Below are 21,284 nucleotides of genomic sequence, written 5' to 3' on the forward strand. Positions count from 1 at the left end.
CCTCGCTCTTGGCGCGGGGGATCGAGGTCTCTCCTGGGCAGCTGGAGGACACCAGAGCGCCTCCCACGGTCACGTGGCCTCTAACCGGGAGGGGGAGCGATCGTCCCCAGAAAAGCCTCCGTCCTCCCTTAATGGGACATGCTGTAAGTCAATTCTGAATTCCTGCAGATTTCTGGAAGCTGCGCTGGGGCTGAATCTGGTAGAGCGGAACACGAACCGAGGCTCTGGGGCGGGACCTGGACCCTGGGATGGAATTGGACAGGTAATCTTCCTGGGGCTTCTCAGGACGGTCCCATTTCCCTCTTTCCCCTTTAGTTTCTGAGTATTTGTCATACTTTGAGTTGAATTGAAAGTGAATAATTTATTAAAGCCAATCATGTCAAAAATATCTGATTACTCTGGAAAAAGATAAGAGTGTATTTGCAGCTGTTTACTGAGTTTCTTCACAAAGGAATAAAACAGGAAAAACGCTTTTCGGTTTTGTGTTGTGCAGTAAGTGTTCTACCACTGAGCTACCTCTCCAGCCCCAACACTATTACTTTTCAAAAGCAACTTTTCTCCGGCTGGGGATTTAGCTCTGTGGTACCCTCACCTGCCTGGAAAGCACAGGGTCCCAAGTTAGTTTGATCCCCGGTACCAAAAGTAATTTTTCTCTAGTGCTAGACACAGAGCAGTTTCTCAGTAACTTCACTGAATGAAAAGAACATCAGTGTGTACCTCTCACCAGAATCACTTCAGGGGAAGGCTAAGAACTATCTCTGTAAGGCCAACCCTGTTTACACGGAGCCACTGTGAAGGGAGAGATGCAGAGCACTCCTTCCCCTAGGTCTCCGGGAGCAGAGCCAAAGGAGGCTGTGGGAAGCAGGCACCCTGGTAAAGGAGTTCTAGGCTTAAGCAATCCACTGAGAAGTATGCAGAAATGTTTCATCAAGAGCAGTATCTGCCAATAAGAGTTTATGAGGCTATCCAGGATCACTGCTCCATCCGTCATGCCGGACTGAGGAGCTGGAGGGTACCACTAACTTTAGAAGCTCTTTCCCAAGCATTGTTGAAATGTTCTTTGCAGTGTTCCCACTTGTCAGTTATGCTTTGTCTCCCAGAGCTGCACAGTATCTTTGGTAGTGAAGATACCCAGTGGTAGTTCTGTTTTCTTCATTCAAAGAGTACAGTTCTTGAGCTCAGCTCTGGGGGGTGGGGGCAGCACATCGTTTACTGGAGATTGAACTTGAGTCCTGCAAGGTAAGTGATTGCTCTGCCATTGAGTGCTATGTCTCCAGCCCTTTTGGAAATAGGGTCATACTAAGCGGCTCAGGCTGGGCTTGAATTTGCAATCCTCCTGCCTCTGCCTCCAGAGTACCTGAGATTATAGACATGAGCTAGCTCACCTGCCTCTGAACTTACTTCCAAATCTCACTTCTCAGCTACCCCTCTCACCCCTCATGGTTCAGAAGGCCACCTCTCCCAGTGCCGAGGGATGGGTCGGGGGCTCCATCCTCTTAAGATCCTAACTTAGCCTCTTTAAGCTACCCACTACCCACTCAAGACAAACCTTCCCTCACTATGGACCAAATTTCATAATTTATGTAGGCACTGGTGCCAAAGGAAAAGGTAGTATACAAGGCCTGAGACACAAATGTATTTATGAAGTTTGGTTAAAGATAAAATTTCTCAAGAGAGAAGAGATTTAAGTTTACTGCTTCATTCAACACTAGTAATTTTATTTCAAAATATAAATATTTTACATTTTACAAAGAAGTTACATCGGTAGGTTGTCAAAGAAAGTTAAAGCTAAGAAATGGTATTTATGTAATAAATATTTGTCATATCTGAATATTCTTTTTACTCTCAAACCATCTCTTCCTTTGCCTGAGAATGCAGGAATTAAACATTTTCAAAGTTAAATAAGTAATTACAACAATTGTCAAATATTAGTTTCACAATCAAATAATATTTGAAATACACACCAGTCACCTAAACAAGTGGCACTGCAAAGGACGAAGGGTTTTCTCTGGGAGAGTTACAATAAAGTAATACTTCTAGGTCACTATAATACAAAAGAAATGGTATTTCATGATAAGACAAAAGAATGTTGATTCTGTACCTTTCATTGTTTGTTTATATAGCCCAGGCTGGCCTCGAACTCACTTTGTAGCCCAGACTGACCTGGAACTTGGGGCAATCCTCTTGTCTCAGCCTCACAAGTGCTAGGATTACAGGCGTGCATTACCACACCCATCTCATTCTGCATTATAAATCTAGAAGAATAAGAGGCCAGGTATGGAGTAAAGAACTCCAGACTTGGAATCAGAATTCTACAACAAAATTCTAGCTCCATCCTTTTGTGACTTAAATTTACATGGGAAAAAGCAAACAAAACAAAAACCATACCAAAAAAGAAAAAAAAAAAAAAAAGAGAGAGAAGGAGGGGGAACCCTTTGGAGCCTCCAACACCTTATCTGTGCAATGACTATAATACTGCCTATGCTCACAGGGCTGTTCCGGAGGCGTCTGAAAATTATAAAGAGTCACACAAAAGCATTATGGAAGTGTTATATCAATATATCACCAATGTATTTGCACATTCATTCATTAATTGATCCTTAAAAATTTGCAAATTAAACACAAATAGTGATTTTACACACCACAGGTAGCAAAGAACCTCTATACTTTTAGTTCTGAATGGTAAGTATGTTTTCTTGCTAGTAACAAGACTGCAGATTACATAGTATCACAGAAACAGACTCACCATTCAGTAATTCCACTGGGCTGTCTCTGCTAAAAGAGTTGTAAACTTGATTAAGAGCCATCTTTGCAAATGCTCAAAGAAAAGGAGGAAGGGGGCACAATCTAAAATAAAACAAAATCTTTGTCCCTTTTTATAGATTTACAATGTATCATAGTATGTTTAAAACTTTTTCTTTTAGAAGTCCCAGGGAAAGGAAACAAATTCACCATTCCTCAATTTTAATTGACCATTTCCCCTCTTATACCATCTATTACAACATCTTGGAATCATTGGTGTCAGAAACATATTTTGCCAAAAGCTGCTCAATTATGAGAAAAGGGAAAGAAGTTGAATGTAGAGAGAAAAAATAACTATTCCACCCATGAATTTTATTACTAACTGGCTGTGTGAGTCAGACAAGCTAGTTTAACCTAAAAATGTATTTCCTTCTCTGGAAAATGACAGGATCTTTAATTATAAATGATACATTCTAGCATAGAACTTATATGATTTTTCTAGATAGATCATCTTGACCTACAATCCTCTTGATTACTTTTATCAGAACACTGCAGGGCCAAGGATTTAGCTTCCTGGTTCCACTGCCTGCCTCACAAGCACAAGGGTCTGAGTTTGATCCTCGGTACCAAAAAAACAAAACAAAAACACTGCAGAATGCCTTCAGTTATATGTATTTTTTCAGATTCTCAATAACCAGTAAGTTAATGGGATGAATGTACTATGATAGCAGAATGTGTAAAGACAAAAAACTGATAAAACTAATATGTACTTGTTTATAGTTAGAACTCGCATGTTGGGAATATGTTGGTCAAAGCTATTTCCACTGTAAAAAGGGCACTCAGAATTCTACTTTTAATACTTTGAAAGGGTCTTGGGAGACCCTCAAGAAAAATGTAAGGTCAGGACTAGAGTATAGAAGTCCTGAGGGTTTTTTCCCATAAACCCTTAGGATGAAAGCTATGGATAGCTCACTTAAATGAATTTGCTCTAATCAAAATCCTCATCATCCAGATTTCTGAGTATTTCGTGGCCAGCAGTGACAGGTTCCTGAAGCACTAATATGACCAAAGTGGGAGCCAGAAGTACTAGAAATCCTGAAAGGTTCATGTTACAAGGTTAACCAGAAGACCTCACTTGCAAGCCCTGTAGCAGCCCTTTGACAAAAATAAACAGCTGCCATTTCCAAAGACTACAGAGTTTGTTTAAATACAGAGCCCTCAAATACAGAGAACCCCATCTTGGGGACTTTCCACAGTCAAAAGTCAACACACCCTAGACTTGGAAGCTGAGAGAAAACTGGCAGCTAACCTACTCTCACAAAGAAGGTTTAGGGAACCCTCAACTTTAATAGTATCTAAGCCTGGCACCAAAAGCAGTTTAACAGAGATCCTTCCATGAATACACTGTGGAATTTAAGCAATACTTACATAATGTGGAATTTACGCTGAAAATCCTATGCCTTGTTCTCTCTTGGAAAAGAGGAATATATCTGTGTGCTGAGCTCTAACCCCGCCCCTAATCATTCAGCTATCAGCTTAATAGTAAATGTGAACTTGAAATACAAAATACTGTGACAGATTTTTGTACTCAGTTTTTACCAAACTTCTACTTCTACTTCTGCTTCTTCGATGCATTGTCTAGTCATAGGGAAATTTCCTTTCTGGGTCAAATTCTGAGGCAGACTCTGTAGGGTAGGTTATCTCTGAGATTTGAGCTTAGATCTCCAACTTTCCGTACCACTTGACCTCTCTATATGCCCTGTGTACATTCTGTAAAACCTCCTCTGTCTGTGGACACATGCTAGAGAGCTTCTCTCTGGTTTTGGCCTCAGAAGCTGGTAGACTAGTCCTTAGGCTCCTAGTCCTTAGGCTGTCACCACGGCAATGGAGCAGTTCAAATTTCCTGATCAGGACTCTGTATCATTCTAGGGCACTTCTGCTCCCAATATGGTGGGGTGGTATTACACCACTCCTGCTAATTTAGGCAGTTCTAAGTTATCCTCTTAGGGCTTTAAGTTCCCCTCTAAGAACCTCGCATTCAGACTAATACTTATCCCAGCAACAGCCATACATCAGCTCAAGTCTAGTTTATTGCAATTTTATTGGGTAAAAGCATGTTGAAAGAACATAATTTGTATATGCACACTAAGTCATTGTGTAAAATATTTGCCTTATGAATGAATACATGCTAATTACAGCTATAAATTTACCAGTATGTAAGTAACAAAAATTTAGTGTCCCGTTTTTAACCCTTTTAAGGCAAAATACTTAAATTTAATATTACATGTGATCTGGTTAAGAGTTCAGGTGAGAGAGACCTTATGTGTTATCTCCTACAGCACCCTGTAGAGTCCTTAGCTTGGAGCCTGCAATTTAGCAAACTCTCAGGCAATGTGTTAATGAAGGCTTTTCTAGATGGGATTTTTCTTAAGTAGCATAAAAATAAATTTAAACTTAAAAGTTAATTATCACTAACTTTTTAGTGAGATAGTTTAGAAAAAAATTACTTTTACTTATTTATTTTTGCACCTTTTTTTGGAGACAGGGTCTTGCTGTGTAGTTCAAGCTGGCCTTGAACTCTATGTGGCCCATGCTGGCCTCACACTCGCCACAATTCTGCCTCAGTTTCCCAAGTGCTGGGATTACAGGCATAGACCAATCACTCCCAGCTATTTCTACTTGTAAATGTTTTCCAAAAAGCACTTTCCACTCCACAGTCCTTTAAGAACACAGGAAGGGCCTGCTGACTGTTTGAAACAGTTGAAAGGACACAACACTAAGAGCTGGGTTAGAACCTCAATACTGTTAACTATTCAATAGCGTTCATTCATTACACATAGACAGCAACTTCTATTCCAGCTCACAGTATAGGGGAAACTGCCTAAAATCAAGAAGAAATGTTCTATAGTATAGCAGAATTTGTAGACTATGGAGTCAGAAGGATACAAGACCAAATCTCACTAAACCTGTGAGTCTTTTAAGTCATCACCCTGCTGAACGTTGGGGTTTGCCATCATTGTAAAACTTTGTAAAATAATAGAAAGCTACATGAAAGCAGATGGGAAGAGGTATGAACTAATATGCATAAAAGGAACTGTAAAAAATGTAAAGCATTCTGCTGATTATTGTAATATCTGAGATATTTTAAAAGTTACAGTTCAATTCAGCAAGCATACATCTCGAGTCATATGTGCAAGGCACTGTGTGAAGTGACAGAAAATATAAGATACTGCTAAATATCTAAGTGGTGGAGTTCCAAATAATAGGGATACATTTAACAAATCAGAGTTCCACTACAACACCTGAGATTTTTTTAACCTAAAATATTTAAAATTAAAAATTCAATGATAACATGAATTCTATCATATTGTTACCATTCATAGCAGCTTAAGTATTTTAATATAATGTGGTCAGCCAAGTTTAGAATTTTGATAATACTGTAGTGAAGCACAGAGGGAGCTGGAAGGGGAGGAGAGCATCAGCATTTCTGTGTTTCTTCTGGTTACAGCTGAATATCAACTATTCATACCACTCTTACACTTCAGATTGGTTCACTTTGTGAAAGAAGGTATGGCGCGTTGTGCAAAAAAGGTAGAAGACTCATTTTTCCTGCTCACATAACTACATACTCTTTGTTGGAAAGTGTCATAGAAAAGGCTAAGAATAGATTTCTTAAAGTGGAGAAAATTATATTGTATATACTTTTAACAGCAGGTAGTTTAGAGTTCTTAAAATAACTTTATAAATACATATCATAGTAACAAACATAATCAAAGTGGAAAAATGTCAAGCCATGGTACCAGTGCATAATCTGAAACTTTTCAAGTCATCTTAGCAACGGTGAAGGGAGCAAAGCACACTTCTGAGCTCTCCAGCTGTGTTTTACAATGTAAAGCACCCACAGCAAGTTCTCTCTTGTTGGGGGCTCCTGTAGGCTCTGTTTGTAAGGCCTGGAGATTCTCTTTCTTTCCTGGGCTCTGCCTGGCCTCTTCCTGCCAGGAACAGCTGCAAGGACAGAAGGCCAGAGCTGAGCTGAACTCACGGTCAAGGTGGAATGTCCTACAGAAATCACTGCAGGAAAACCATGTCAGTCTACTGAAGATTTCAGATCTTCAGAGATATCACGGAAAGTCCTAAAAGAAGAAAAGACAGAATAATTAGCCTTGCTTTTGGGAAAAGGGATGGGGGAACAATAAAGCACCAAGGATGGGAGGGGAGGGGGATGGGAGGGAGGATATAATCAGTTACAACAATACCTTATTTTTATAATCTTTGAGAATCTGGATGAGATCATATGCCCATTATTTTTTGAGTTGTTTCAAAATCTGTTATTCATCATTCTTTACTAACAAAAACCTGTTTTCTTTTTGATTTTTGCTAAGTCCATCTTCCATCCAAAAGACTATTTCCTCAGCATTCCTTGAAACCACACTCGACCACATGACTAAATTTTGGCTAACACAGTAAGATGTATACAGAAGTGTTGAGCCCTATCAGGGCAGTTTCTTAAAAATGAAGGACAATCTTTGACTCTTTCATCTTCTAAGTGGCTGGAAAAATGGACATGATAATGATAAAGAGAAATATATACTTAGAAATCAAAAATTAAATTCAGAATGAATAAGTTTTATTAGAAAATAAGAAATAGATCCAGCATAAAGTTTAAGAAATGGTGTTGATCTTTTCATCAAATAACTTACACTGGTTTTTGGCTCACATCATATAAGCTGAGTGAATGTTGCTTACTGGCAGGTTATAAATATCTAGGGTGTATGCCTACCTCATAAATGTGGTAGCTACCTACCGTTGACAAGATTAATCATATGCCTGAGCTATAATGTCACCCAGTCAGGTATACATCTCTTTTGGCAGCCAAATGGCCAATTCAGAATTTATCAAAAATTATGAGTTTCCAGCATCCTGCTTAGACAATGGGGCCTCGCATCAAGGAATAGAGGGTGGGTCCAGATGTATGAGGAAACAGCCAGACTAGCCCTGGACGGCTCCTCTGGACTTTCTTTATCCAAATAAAAGTAAACATCAGCTTGTATTAAGTCACTGCTACTTTTAGTTCTGTAGATAGTGGGGTTTTGATTTTTTTATTACATACAGCTAAACCTATCTTAAATGATACAAAGAATAGTTAATAACCATCCTTTTAGACAGAAGTTATACTGCTCCTTTAAAACAATATCACCAATTAGGGATATCAAAAAAGAAAAAGATCTTAAAAGACTTGAGTTTTTCAAAACAATTTTATTATCTTCAATTTAGATTAGTTTGTGGCCACATCACTATAGCATGTTGTCCTTTGATTTTTTTTTTCAAAACTAATTTTGTTTTCAAACCCATCGCTGCTATACTGATTACCGATTTACTATTAAGTGCTCAAATTTTTTTTTTATCAGAAATAGAGCTAAGAGAGAATATAAAGTACTGTGTTCCAAAACTTCAGGGAAGGGTTGGGGATTTAGCTCAGTGGTTCTGCCACCTGCCTTGCAAGCATGTGGACCCAAGTTCAATCCCTGGTACCAAAAAAAAAAGCTTCAGGGAAAAGTTTACAGTTGCAGAAACAAAAGACAGCAAGCTATTTGAACTTCAAATGCAATTCCACAATCACTCCACCTCCCTGACTCCTCTGATCTTGACATTCAGTTCATAAAAATCAGAAGGGTTAGACAGCCACAGCAGAGATAAATTAAAGACTAACCTTTTGTCTCAGGGCAATGTAGGAAAGTACTTCAAGGTCAAGAACAGAACTGGTATAACGTTACAGAAAAGATTACTTTGAAGGATGCTCAGTTATCTCAAGGCTCTCTCAAGATAGTGCCCTAACTCTCTAACACCCCCAAAGCATGAGTGACCCCCAAAGCAAGCTTTGTGAGAGAACAGCTCTGAGAAACAGACGAGCTCCCTGGCTAGGGTTCCTGAGGCTTTGAAACGGTTTATGTGTGACATGACTAATTCCACCATAATCAAAACACATGCATGTGTTTAAGAATTGGAATGAATATTTGTTGCCTTAACTTTTTTCTCCTGTGGGGCACTGAATCCAGGGAGTGCTGAGCTACATCCCCAGCCCCTTTTAAAATTTTATTATGATAGAGTCTCACAGATTACACAGGCTGGTCTTGAACTTTGGATACTCCTACCTCAGCCTCCCAAGCAGTTAGGATTACAAGCATGTACCACCACAACCAGCCTCCTTAAATATTTTTATGTCCTGGAAAAAAGTCCAAAAATAAAGATTTATATATGCACACATTTATATGTATTTGTATTTATGTATTATTTCTCAATAGTGACACTGTTGACATTTTTGTGCACTCTAAGCTACTGGCGGCACTGCTGGCCTCTGTTCACTAGAATTCTGGCAATGTGTCCAGACATGGTCAAATGTCTAGAGGAAAAAAAATCTCCCCCTTCCCTGCCAGAACCATTGCTCTACATACTTATTTATTTACCTACTTTTTAGTCTCACCCAAGTTTGTGTTTTTACATTTGTATACAGACAAAGCTGGCTATAAGCACTCTCTAACAATCTGAATTTTGGGTAGCACTCAATTCTGGAAAGCCCTGGAAAAATTTTATAAACAATAACCAACAATTGGCCAATTCTACAAAGTATTTTCTAACATCCAGTAAGTTTCTTAATTCATCCTTTGACATCTTTTAAGATGTTTGCAAGTTTGAATCTGTAACTATTCATTTCCTCTAAAGTATGAATGAAAATTTCTACCTCAGGGCAAAGATGCATGAAATAAGATTAAGACTGTGGTTAGCCTACTGACTGCTTTCTGTTGACAAGTAAGCTTAGCTGTAACCTTGAAATTCATACCTACTATTTTTATGTTGCCACCACACCAAGAAAGCCAAGACAAGCTTTCAGAAGAAAATAAAGGGAAATAAACTTTGAAAACAGTCACTGAAAATTTTTGCCCTTCCTCAATGTTGTATCGAGGTGTATAGGGTATCATGGTGGTAGTGGTGGTGTGTGTTTAAAACTCTACTAAAATAACACTGCTCTTCAATAAAATTTCTGTCCATGGGGGGATCATCCATAACCCAAAGATGTAGAAATGATTTGCTTCTGTACTATTCAGGATACATAACTAATTAATCAAAAGGCTCATAAAACTAACTCTCTGGGTTAGGAAGAAACAAAGAACCACTGCACTGTTGAGCTGGGGTATAACTTGGTGGTAAAATGCTTGTCTAGCTTGTGTGAGGCCCTGGGCTCAATATCCAGCACCTAAATAAATAAATGATGTGTCTAATGTCCTATTTAAATCACCTATAAAAAAACATAGTATTGTTTCCCACACCATACGGATTATGCTGGTCCTAAGAACATAGTTGTAGAATTTCACACCTAAAGACGAGCAGTGTAAAACAAGACCCCATAAAATTGGGAATTTGATGAGGACCTCTGTTAACATTTCACATCTCCTCTAAGAGTCACAGTATAGTCATCCCATGCAGTTATCCCTTGCTCCCTGAAAACATTTCTCCCACCCCTCTTCTATTGAATGTTTAAATCTTTTCTGATTTAATAATTTAAGACTTGTTAATTCCCAGTCCCTGCCCACCCTTCAGAGATGCAGAGTAAATTTTGAACATTTAAAAATAAAGGCTTAGACAAACAGTTGGCCCCACAAAGCTGAGAATTATTTCCTAATTCTGCACAGCGCACAGGTAACAAACCCTTTTGACAGACCATACACTATCACTGTTAGATGACACTAGCTTTCCAACAAATCTGGAATGAAGTTTTAAGACTGAGGGTTACTATGCCTTATCATCTTTTATCAGCTTCTAGATTATATCGCAAAAATCTACAAATTTTTATCTGCTTCTGGTTTTACTAACTTGTTAACTCATCAGGTGTTCATTGAGCATTTTCTATGCGTCAAATGCTGTGTAGGAAAGATACAACAGTCCTAAACAAACTAGGCATAGTTCCAAAAGCTTACTACATAGTGAAAAAGAAAGTGAATTAAACACACTTAGAAAATATGCATGTCGTGTATGGTGATGCACGCCTGTAATCCCAGCACTCAAGAGGCTGAGGCAGAAGGATTGCCATGAGTTTGAGATTAGCCTGAGCTGCATAGTGAGTTCAAGTCTCGTTTAAACTATTTATATATAGTAAGTGTCTCAAAAAACCAACAGAAATAAAAGATATATATTAGTTCCAACAGAAGCGCAACAAGGACCTACCCTGGAGGGCTTCAGTAATGTTTCTCAAAGAAGGTGTTGAGCACAGATCACGACAGAAGGCTTGGTTAGAAAAGAGGTGTCCTTTTGCACAGTGGCAACATGTGCAATGATTACACTGACTTCAGTGAACTAATCCAAGTTCAATAGAGCTGGAAAACAAAATACTCTACAGATGAATCTAGAGAAGCAGTTAGAAAGGAGGGAAGTAAGATGAAAGGCAGGGAGGAATCAATCAAGAGGCTGCTCAAGAAATCCTGCCATGGATCATCCACTGGGAATAAAGGGGATCAACAGAATTGTAGTCAATAATGAGTCAATTACACTCCCTCCTCAACTCCAGTCTGTCCTCCATCTCTCTGTCTTTCTCTCATGACTCTGAACTGGGCCAACAGGGCATGCACTCCAAATGAAATTGTTAAGCTTAATATATAGGTCTGTAGGAGTGGGGGGGCCCCAGTAACCCTGGGCTAGGGATTACACCGAAGGCCTCTGCAATGAGCTACATCCCCAACCCTTTCTTTAATTTGGAGATGGGGGTCTTGCTAAGTCTCTAATTTGCCCTGCTGAGGCTTCAACTTTGTGATCCTCCTGCCTCAGCCTTCCAGAGTGCTAGGATTACAGGCCTGGCACAGGGGTATTTTTTGGACAACACCTTTGTACTCATTTTATAAAGACAAAAAGAAAACTAGCTTCTTGTTCTATAAAGCAGGACAATGCTAAGCTTTAGTTTCTTTGAGAAAAGATACCTCTGACTGAAATTTGGATTTAACTATGAATGATATTCACAAGCAGATTACACAGCAAGTTACTAGTAACTCAAAGAAAAGCTGAGTTCCTAAGGTCTCCATTCCAGTTGTCACCTTCAGCACTGTCAGGTATGACAGAAGGCAAAGGAAAACTTAGAAAACAGCACATCTTCAAGAGTGAGCACCTGCAATGCCACGACCTGCTTCCAGGTTTTCCTTGTTACAGTCTGAGACTGCTGCTTAATTTTGGGTAGGTGTGAAGTAAGTCAATCAAGTCACACCTGCTTATACTTTTCAAAAGCAAGACAGTACTCCAAGATGCAAGTTTACAAGGATCTTTTTGCCCTTCCTTGAAAACAGCCCAAGTGTAACAAAGAAGAGAAGTAAAGATTCCCATTATTCAATCAAAGCTGAAATAGACGGGAGCTCAATCCTTGCTGCATCCCTTACAATCACACCATCAAAGCAACTGCACTCATCGCTCTCAACAGTGAGAAGCAGAGAATGGGGTCTTCCCACCCAGTCTCTCCCTCTGGCAAGTGTCGCTCATCTCTCTGACGATAAGCAACAGGACATGGAAATAGTGCAGTGTCTGCCAGCCACTGGTACCTGCATCTGCAATCTGCGAGGCATGTGCCTAATGAAATGCAAACATCTAAACCCTACGGCTACAGTGTAAGAACATAAGAGTTCCCGCATCAAGCCAAGCCCTTTTAGCTCATTCCTCTGTAGCTACTATTCCCTCAGAGCCCATTCATTTCTTCAAGTTGGAAGTGAGCACATTTCAAGTATAAAACACTGTTGACCGATGTTGTGGATACCCTTGTAACTAAAATAGAAACGGCCCCTGCCCTAACAGCAACTACAGTCAAGTGGGAAAAGAAAAGACAGATAATCAAATGCATAAATGAAAATTGTACTACCAAAGAAAAGTACAAGATGCAACTTACAAGAACACTAAGCTAGCAAGAAGGATGTAATTTAACGTTGGGGGTAGGGAAAACTTCTCTGATGAACTGACACTTGCGTTGAGATCTGAAGAATGATTAGGAGTGAATTAAGAAGGAAAGCTGGGGTTTGTCCAGAGAGAGAACACACCCCAGACTGGAATTGTGTCTGGTCTAGCTGAGGCCCAGACAGACTGCCAGTATGTATTCAGCTCAGAAAGCAGGAAGCACTGCTGGATGAGAGACAGGCACAGGCCAGATCATGCAGAGCAGCTCTGCTGGCTCTGTCAGGATGTTGATCTCTCTCCTAAAACCAATGAGAGTTCATTTTTGGTAAGGGAGGCTCACAGTCAAACATGCTTGCACTTTGAAAAAAGCACCTTAGCTGCAGTATGGGGAACGGACTGCAGAACAGTGAAAGGAGGAGGTTGAGATCTGAGCCAGCAAACTAAAGGGATTTTAACAGTCTGATGAGAAGTGCTGGGAGCCTGGCCCAGCCTAGACCAGGGGTTACACTGGGGTAAAAAGGCAAGGACAGATGTGAGGCAAAATTGACTGTACTGAGTAAAGAGGACGAATGAGGCACAGGAAGTAATAAGCACAGCCATACTGTGGCTTAGGTGAGTGGGAGAAACAGTCACTGAGCTAGGAAACACAGGAGAATGGAGGGGGTTTTGCCAGAGTGTGTAGGGAAGACACAGGCAGAGCAAGAGCATTAATTGAAACACACCAGCCCGAGAGCTTCCAGCTATATGACTATAAGCAAGTTAATGTCTCTAAATTTCAATTTCCTCATCGAAACATGGCAAACAATAGTTCCCAAATGCATATAGAAGCATTGGGCAGACTAAGAAAAATAAGGTAACACATAGTTTTTAATCACAGGATTTAGCACACAGTAAGTCCCAACAAATGTTAGCAGGGATTGTGCTTGGTATTATTTAAGAGACTGTTTAAATTTCCCATTTAGGAGTGATGCACTAAACACATTTCCTGTGGGCCCTTTCAAAACACCACTAGTCTGCCAATAAAAGTATTTCCTAAAAGGCATAAACAAGTATTTCCATCCAAAAGGGATTGGGGGGGTGTACCTGATAGAGAAGATGAACAAATTTCTGGCTTCTACAAAATGGATGGACAGCTGTTGTAATGTAGCCTACCCTAAAGAGCTGAATCCTAAGCCTGTAGTGGGAGGAGCCAAAACACAATCTGATTTGCTCAACAAAACCCCTATGGGGCTCAGGAACTGGTGACAAGAAATAACTGGAAGTGGGGCTGAAGTTGGGGCAGAGCACAGGACCTTTCTAAAGTCTGCCTACAAAGCGTTCAGCCACCATCTCTCCAGCCTCCTTCCTACCTCCACTTAGTCAAGGAGGGGGTAAGTTGCCCCTTTCCTTCCCGTCTTTGGCTGAAAATATAAGTTTTCCCCTGCAGAGATAGTAAAACCAAAGTCTCTGGACAAGGAGACAACAGGAAGGATGACGGTGGGACCCATGCTGACACAGGAAGACCAAGTGAATGCTAACACTTGGAGCGTGGCCCCTTTCCTCCTCACTCCCACAAGGCTGCAGCTAGGCTCCCAACCTCTAGGCAGGAGATAGGTTAGAAGATCTTCCTTGGAGGGATTTACCAGCCCAAAAGTGGACTCAAAAGTCAATGACATCAAAGGTGGCACAAGGGAATGGCCCTACCAGATTATATTTCAATAACACATATAATAATGCAACTACAACTTCTAAATGTCTCTTTTTTTTTCCTTCCTTTTTACAGGACTAGACATTGAAATCAGGGCCTTTACACTGGGCTTCCTCCCTAGAACTGTTTATTTTTTAAATTTTGAGGTAGAATCTTATTAAATTGCCTAGGCTGGGTTTGAACTGTCAATTCTCCTACCTCAGCCTCCTGAGTGCTGGGATTACAGGTGTGCACCACCACACCTGGCTGAATGTCTCATTCTTTTTTTTTCCCTTGGTACTGGGAATTGAACTCAGGGCCTTACACATGCAAGGCAGGGAGGCACCAGTGAGCTAACTCTCTGGCCCTGAATGTCTCATTCTTTTTTTTTTCCATTAAGTTTATCGGTACATTTAAGGTAAAGAATAGTTACATTCATCACTGGGATCTTTTAGCTTTACATGATGTATCTTGGTTATTTTTCCCCATACCCCTGTCCTCCCTTCACCCCCCTCACCCTTCCCTATTTATAAAACCCTTGTCTTCACTTCTCATTCTTAATGTGATCCAAGAACCAAAACTCTTTGAAATCTGATATTCTGGCTAATATGGCAAGGAATAAGGGATTTTACATATGCAACAAATGTTTCTAATCAGCTGAATTTAAGTTTATCACTAAAGAGTATTGTACCCAGTGTCTAAAAAGGTAAGGTTTGTTTGGGGTGTTTGTCTAGAAATTAGAGACAGAAGTCAGAAAGACTTTCCTGCTAGCTTTGAGGAAGTAAAAACTGCATCATGAACTAACTGCCAAAAGAGAGAGACAGTCCCTATAAGCTAAGATCCTCAGTTCCACAACTGCAAGGAAATTAATTTTGCCAACAGGAGAGACTGGAAGAAGATCCCAGATTGCAGATGAAACCCTAGTCCTGGCTGACATTGGTTCACAGATCTGTCAGACCTGGAGCAGAAGATTCACCAGGCCCCCCGGACAACTGACCCACAGAAACTGTGTGAAATATGTTCTTTGAGCTGTTATAATTATATGTGTCACACATCACAAAAAAGACAGACCTATCCAGAAAAAAGGCAAATTTTATTCAATGTAAATAATACCTCAATAAACCAAACTCAAAATATGAGAGCAGAAATGGAGACTTCTAGAGTAGAGATACAAGATAAAGTAGAAGAAACCACCCAGAAAATAAAACCAAAAGACATGGAAATATCAGACAAAAGGTAAAAAAAGGAAATTATCAATGTAAAATGATCAGTATCAAAATGAAAAAAAGTTTCTGAAAGGAAGCAAACTAAATCATATCAGGTGCAGTGGCACAACCTGTATTCCCAGCACTCTGGATGGCTGAGGCAGGAAGATGGCAAGTTTGAGCCCAGCCTGGGAAACTTAGTGACTTACCAAGATTCTGTCTCAAAATAAAAACTAAATTAGTAACAAGTTTGGGGATAACCCCTGCCCCCCATGTGTGAATGCCTTGGGTTCAATTCCCAGTACCAAACAAACAGAAAAAGGAAATCATAACTCAAAAATTTCAGAAAATCAGAAGGTAAATTTCCAGTTTTAAAGGTCTTATCAGATGTTCATTAGAAAAAAAAAATTTAAGTTTAAATAAAAATACTGACAGGTTATCAAACAGTTAAATTAGTAATAACCAAGGACCAAAATGGCTTCAGACTCTTAATAACCCTAGAACAGTGACGGTGAACCCTTTAAACCTTTCAATGATAACGGACACCCCACTGTGGCACACATGCCACAGGTTCACCCACCATTGCTGCCCTAGAAGATAGAAGACAATGAAGAAGTGAAGAAACAGTAAAGGGAAAAAATTTCAAATGCAGAATTCTCTGCCCAGGCAAGACAACAGGAAAAGCCTTCTTAGAAATGCATCTCCCCACAAACTTATGTCTCCTACAGATTTGTTTTAGGGGGTGGGGGATAAAAATCTGCAGTAGAATGGGCTTTACCATAAGGGAAAAAAATAATCAAGAAAAAACTGTATGAATACAACAAAAAGGTTTCCAACACAGGGGGATAGCTGAGGGAATCCTCAGTGCAACCGCTGATAAAAAGGACAGCAACGGCCCACTAAGACAGCCTAGAGGACTCCGAAAGGTAAAACTTAAGAGAACACACAAAGCAACTAAATACATGCGGGGAAGAGGTAAACAAAGGGTGAAAAGCCAGAATTTGGATAGTTATAATATACAAAAAACAAAGCAAATAAAAAACAGTATCTCTAGTAACACAAGTCTGTGTAGGTAAATATCAACATAATATATGAAAAGGCTCAAATACGCATATAATTTAGAGTCCTAACAAGAAAAAACTGAATACTGATCTACCTACCATCACAGCTGAACTGCACTGGGAGAAAGGGTACTGAAAGAGGTTGGAGCTTGAGCTTCCAAGTGGGAAGTCAATAGCTGACACCTACATACAACAAAACTCAGATATAAACATGCTATCAAAATATTTAGAATTTTAAAAAAGCAGTTCTTAGAGAAAAAAGGAAGAGAAAGAAGGCAAAGGCTCCTCTTCCGCAAGCTTTGCATACATGTTTGTTTCTTCAACCCACCTGCACCAATAATTTGGAAGGAAAAAAGACAAAGACTGTCATACCTCACATTACCTTTTCAAACCCCCATGCCAGCTGACTACATACTTCTACTTTCAGAAGGGGGAAGGGGAATGAGATCCTTTGCCTGTGGAATTCATTTTAATTTCCTGTTTTATCTTGAAAACTAACTCTTGCTTTACTGACTTGCATCATTAAAACGTTTTTTTTTTTTTCCTAAAATAATAACAGAGTGTAAGTTTACCAATTTTCTTTTTTTCTCGTTTGGTGTGTCAATGAATACAGTAGCGAGCCAGCAAGTGCTCTGTATTGCTTTTGAACAGCTCTCCATTGGCTTCTCAGGTACACAAGTACCTGACCTCCAAAGTCAAAGCAAAGGCAGAAGAGGATATCCTGGCATCACCACCCTGAAATGGTGGGTCTCGGTCAAAACTCACCTTTTTTTTTTCCTCTAAAGGAACTGGGGATTGAATCAAGGGCCTTCACACTGAGCTCCATCCCCAGTCTTATTTTTGTTTTTTATTTGAAGACAGGGTCTCACTAAGTCTCCCAGGCTGGGCTCAAACTTGAGATTTTCCCATCACAGCCTCCTACAGAGCTAGAATTACAGGTGTGCACCATCACACCCAGCTTCCATCTATTCTATTGAGGAAAATGATTTTTCTTTATCATCGAGTGAGTGTACTGCATTAGTTCAAATGGCCCTCTATCCAAACACCTCTAACTCAAAAAATATGTGTGCTAAATTAAAGGATCATATCTATCTCTCCTCATAAAATAGAAACAAAATAAGCAGAATCATGTTTATAAAAATGTTAGATAAAAATATAAAATGGCTTCATTAAGTACACTGTCAAAACCAAATTGTCAGTGACACTAGAATACCTAATGGCATGGAAACTAGTGGTTTCCAGCTGAGGATAATGACAATGCAATAGTCTCCACTAAGTTAAAAAAAAACTCTTTATTCTGAGACTGTCCTTCTTACTTTTGTTGTTACAGTGTAGTTTCTTGTATAAAGTGTATACTTGCAAGTGTATATTTAGATATTCCACTTGTATAGGTGCACTCAACTGAAACAGGTACTCACATCTAGCAAATGAGAAATTAGGAGAAACTTAATAACATCTTGATGTCCAGCAGCCATCAAATGGAAACTACTTAAATGCCCATCAAGAGTACAATGAAAAAGTAAGATTTTGGTATAGTCGTATACTGCAATTTAGGCACTCATGAAAAAGAATGAGCAGTGGGAAAAGCATGCAACAACAGAGATGAATTCCACAGGCAGAATGCTGAGCCGAGGAGTTCTGACTTGAGTACATGATATATGATTCCTTTCAGAGGAAGTTCAAAACAGGCAAAACTAGTGTCTGCACACAGAATACTAGAGGGCAGAGGGCTCTCACTGAGAAGAAGCAAGAGGAATGGAAATGTTTTATTTTGTCTTGTTTTTTGCAGTACTAGGGATTGAATTCAGGACCTTGTGCTTGAAAAGCAGGTGTGGCACCACTGAAATCCCACGAAATCCCCAGCCCTTTGGAAATGTTTTATGTCTTGATATGTGTGGCAATCACATGAAAAAGATTAACCTATCTCAGTTTTGGCTTAATTATGTGAAAATAAGTGGCAGACAAGGCATGTAATCCCTAAAGGACATTCTTCTATATAACCAAGTACTATCATCATACCCAAGAAGTTTAATACTAACTATATCACATTCCACATTCCAAGCACCCTACTGTTCTACAAATGTCATTTATAGATTCCATTCAACTCCAATCTAGAAACCCATCGTAGATTCATGCATTGCATCTGAGTATCCTGTTTCTGTTTTCTTTTATGCTTTGTTTGTTGAGACAAGCTCTCAATATATATAGTCCAGGCTAGTTTCAAACCCACAATCCTCCTGCCACAGCCTCCTGACTGCTAGGATCTCAGACATGTGCAGTCACACCCAGCTCTTGGTTACTCTATTTTGAAGTGAGTCTCTGCTTCAGTCCAGTATACCAAGTTCCACTCCCCTCTTTTATATTATTTTTGGCCTTTTATGGCATTAATAACTTTGACTTAATATAGCCTTAAATTTTCCTGGAAAGTCTGCCAGTGATTTATAATTTTTAGTATCTTTTATAATGCTTATCACAACATTAGTATTAAATACCTTTATCCTGACAAATATAAATAAAACTACCAAACACAGAGACAGGACAGTTCAATGTTTACCCATGGTTTATGATCATTCTGCTTGAACTCACCGCTGAGTCTGAGCTGGCCATGGTGTCTGGCTTGGTGTGGGCATTGAATTTGTAGGGCTCACCAGCATGGCGCTATAGATATTGGAAGCAACCACAAGTATACAGAGAAGTATGGGCCCAATAATTGCTCCTTCCAGGCCTAGGTAATAAGCTCCTCCAGCCACTGCCAAACCTGTCAGGTATGGATGGCCACCCCTGGAACAAAGGGCACATGTTTTAGTTCATGACTTTTAACAAAGATAAATATCAGAATGAATCTGAAAAAAAAATGCCTTTTCAGCACAATGTTGATTCTTCAATACACCATGCTTTTTAGTATCAGCTTTCTTTAGGTTACCTCAGTGCAGACAATTCAACACTGTAATACTGATATACTAGGTTTTTTTCCTATGCACCAATGTGTGACATCTGCCTCTTTTTATCAGTTTAGTAATTGGAAGAATAAAGTTAGCACTGTTAACAGATGCTATGCACCCTTTACAGGTGGCCTCTGAAAGGATTAATGCTGGCTCAGGACTGGTTACCTAAGCAACCTGTTAGGTTTACAACCATCAAGGATAATTACGTGGGCACAATTTAGCATGTACTCAAGTTAATTGTGTTTTTTATAAAACCGCAATGATAACAACATTCCAGTTATTTATACGGTAGACTTCTTGCAACCTTCTAACAGTTTTGAACACAGATAATAAACAAAAGGCTGAGGAAGGTATCTATCCATAAAGTCCAAAATTTTCATTTCACAGGACAGTCAGAATTGCCCAACAGGCTTATCACACACAGTACCACTTACGTAACTAGAATGAAGCAAGATAGATTATGGCAGCACAACGTAGCAATAAGATATGACCAATGACGTAAAAGGGACTAGGAAGTAAGTCATATCCTATTTGTTTTCAGTTTTTAAACACAAATGAGTGGAACAATTTAGTAAGCTACAAATAACTACAAGCCCCTGGGAGGATGTTCCACAATATGTTATAGTTTAATATATAACAGAGCGATGAGCTTGTCTTCAAGAAACAAGTACATTATGTTCATAATTTATTTGTCTTCTGCATTTCAAAAAAAGGATTTAGGCTGTAGGCCACATATGCTGAGTAAGTTTATCCCCTAAATGATACATGTAAAGAAAATGCCTATTAAAAAAATGCTTGAAGCTTTTTTTAAAAACTTTTATTTAAAAGCTTCATTTGGGCTGGGGATTTAGCTCAAGAGGGTCCACTGATTGCCTTGCAACCGCAAGGACACAAGTTCAATCCCCAGTAGTACCAAAAAATAAAACCAAAAGTTTCATTAAAAAAAAAAAAATAGAGCAATGTATGTCAAATTTTTCATTTTCTAAAAACACTGGTTAAAGTGATTTATTATTAATATAACAATATATCTTAAATTCTACCCTTTTTTTCTTTTCTTTGGGAGAGAGGGCTGTATTGAGGATTGAAACCAAGGCCTATGAATGGAGCTATATCCCCAATCCCTTTTTTATTTTTTATTTTGAGAAAGGGTCTTGCTAAGTCACTAACTTGCCCAGACTGGGCTCAAACTTGTGATCCTCCTGCCTCAGCCTCCCATACACACTGAGATTAGAGGCATGAGCCACCACTCTAAGCCTTAATATAAATTTATAGCAAAGCTTAAATCAATGGCAGCACTTACAAATAAATTATATACCTTTTCCTACTATTTAAACTCCAATTAGTAAGACACTAGTTAACCACACTCTGATGTTCTTTTCATTTTCTCTCCCAAGCTTCTGTCAAGTGGTTTAAGGAGGGACTTGTTTCTTTTTGCTTTGGTACCATGGGGCTTCAGAGTTCTTCTTCATCAGTTATTTTCTACTTTTTTTTTTTTTTTTTTTTTTCCACATTGATTTTTCCATCCTCATTTACCTTATCTGTAAAACAGATACACCTGCTGGTCCTACTTACTTTAGAAAGATATTATGAAGACAAAATGTGACAAAGAGTAAAGCCATATAAGGTGATACTTGGTTTCATTATGGCTTTAAAAAAGTTCTTTTAGAGGTGTAAGGTTCTTTGTAGATCTTTCAGTCCTTAGGTGAGCAGGGTAGGAAATGGGCCGTTTGAGAGCAGCATTCAA

At 39.3% G+C, this 21,284-nt stretch overlaps 1 protein-coding gene across 3 annotated transcripts in view; it reads right to left on the reverse strand.

Moving 5' to 3' along the window:
• Window positions 1-5,331: 5,331 nt before the first annotated feature.
• The window catches only part of Tmem245 (transmembrane protein 245), a 98,746-nt gene continuing 82,793 nt past the window's right edge, over window positions 5,332-21,284 (reverse strand). For all 3 annotated transcript variants that reach the window (XM_010639291.2, XM_033758972.1, XM_010639290.2), the window contains 2 exons: window positions 19,182-19,376; window positions 5,332-6,875 (listed from right to left, as the gene is read on the reverse strand). In XM_010639291.2, the coding sequence (XP_010637593.1) occupies window positions 6,830-6,875; window positions 19,182-19,376 (241 nt within the window). In that variant the 3' untranslated portion in view covers window positions 5,332-6,829. The remainder of the gene's footprint in view (window positions 6,876-19,181; window positions 19,377-21,284) is intronic.

This window comes from Fukomys damarensis, unplaced genomic scaffold (genome assembly GCF_012274545.1).
Source record: "Fukomys damarensis isolate Sample0158 unplaced genomic scaffold, DMR_v1.0_HiC HiC_scaffold_36, whole genome shotgun sequence".
Lineage (NCBI taxonomy): Eukaryota > Metazoa > Chordata > Mammalia > Rodentia > Bathyergidae > Fukomys > Fukomys damarensis.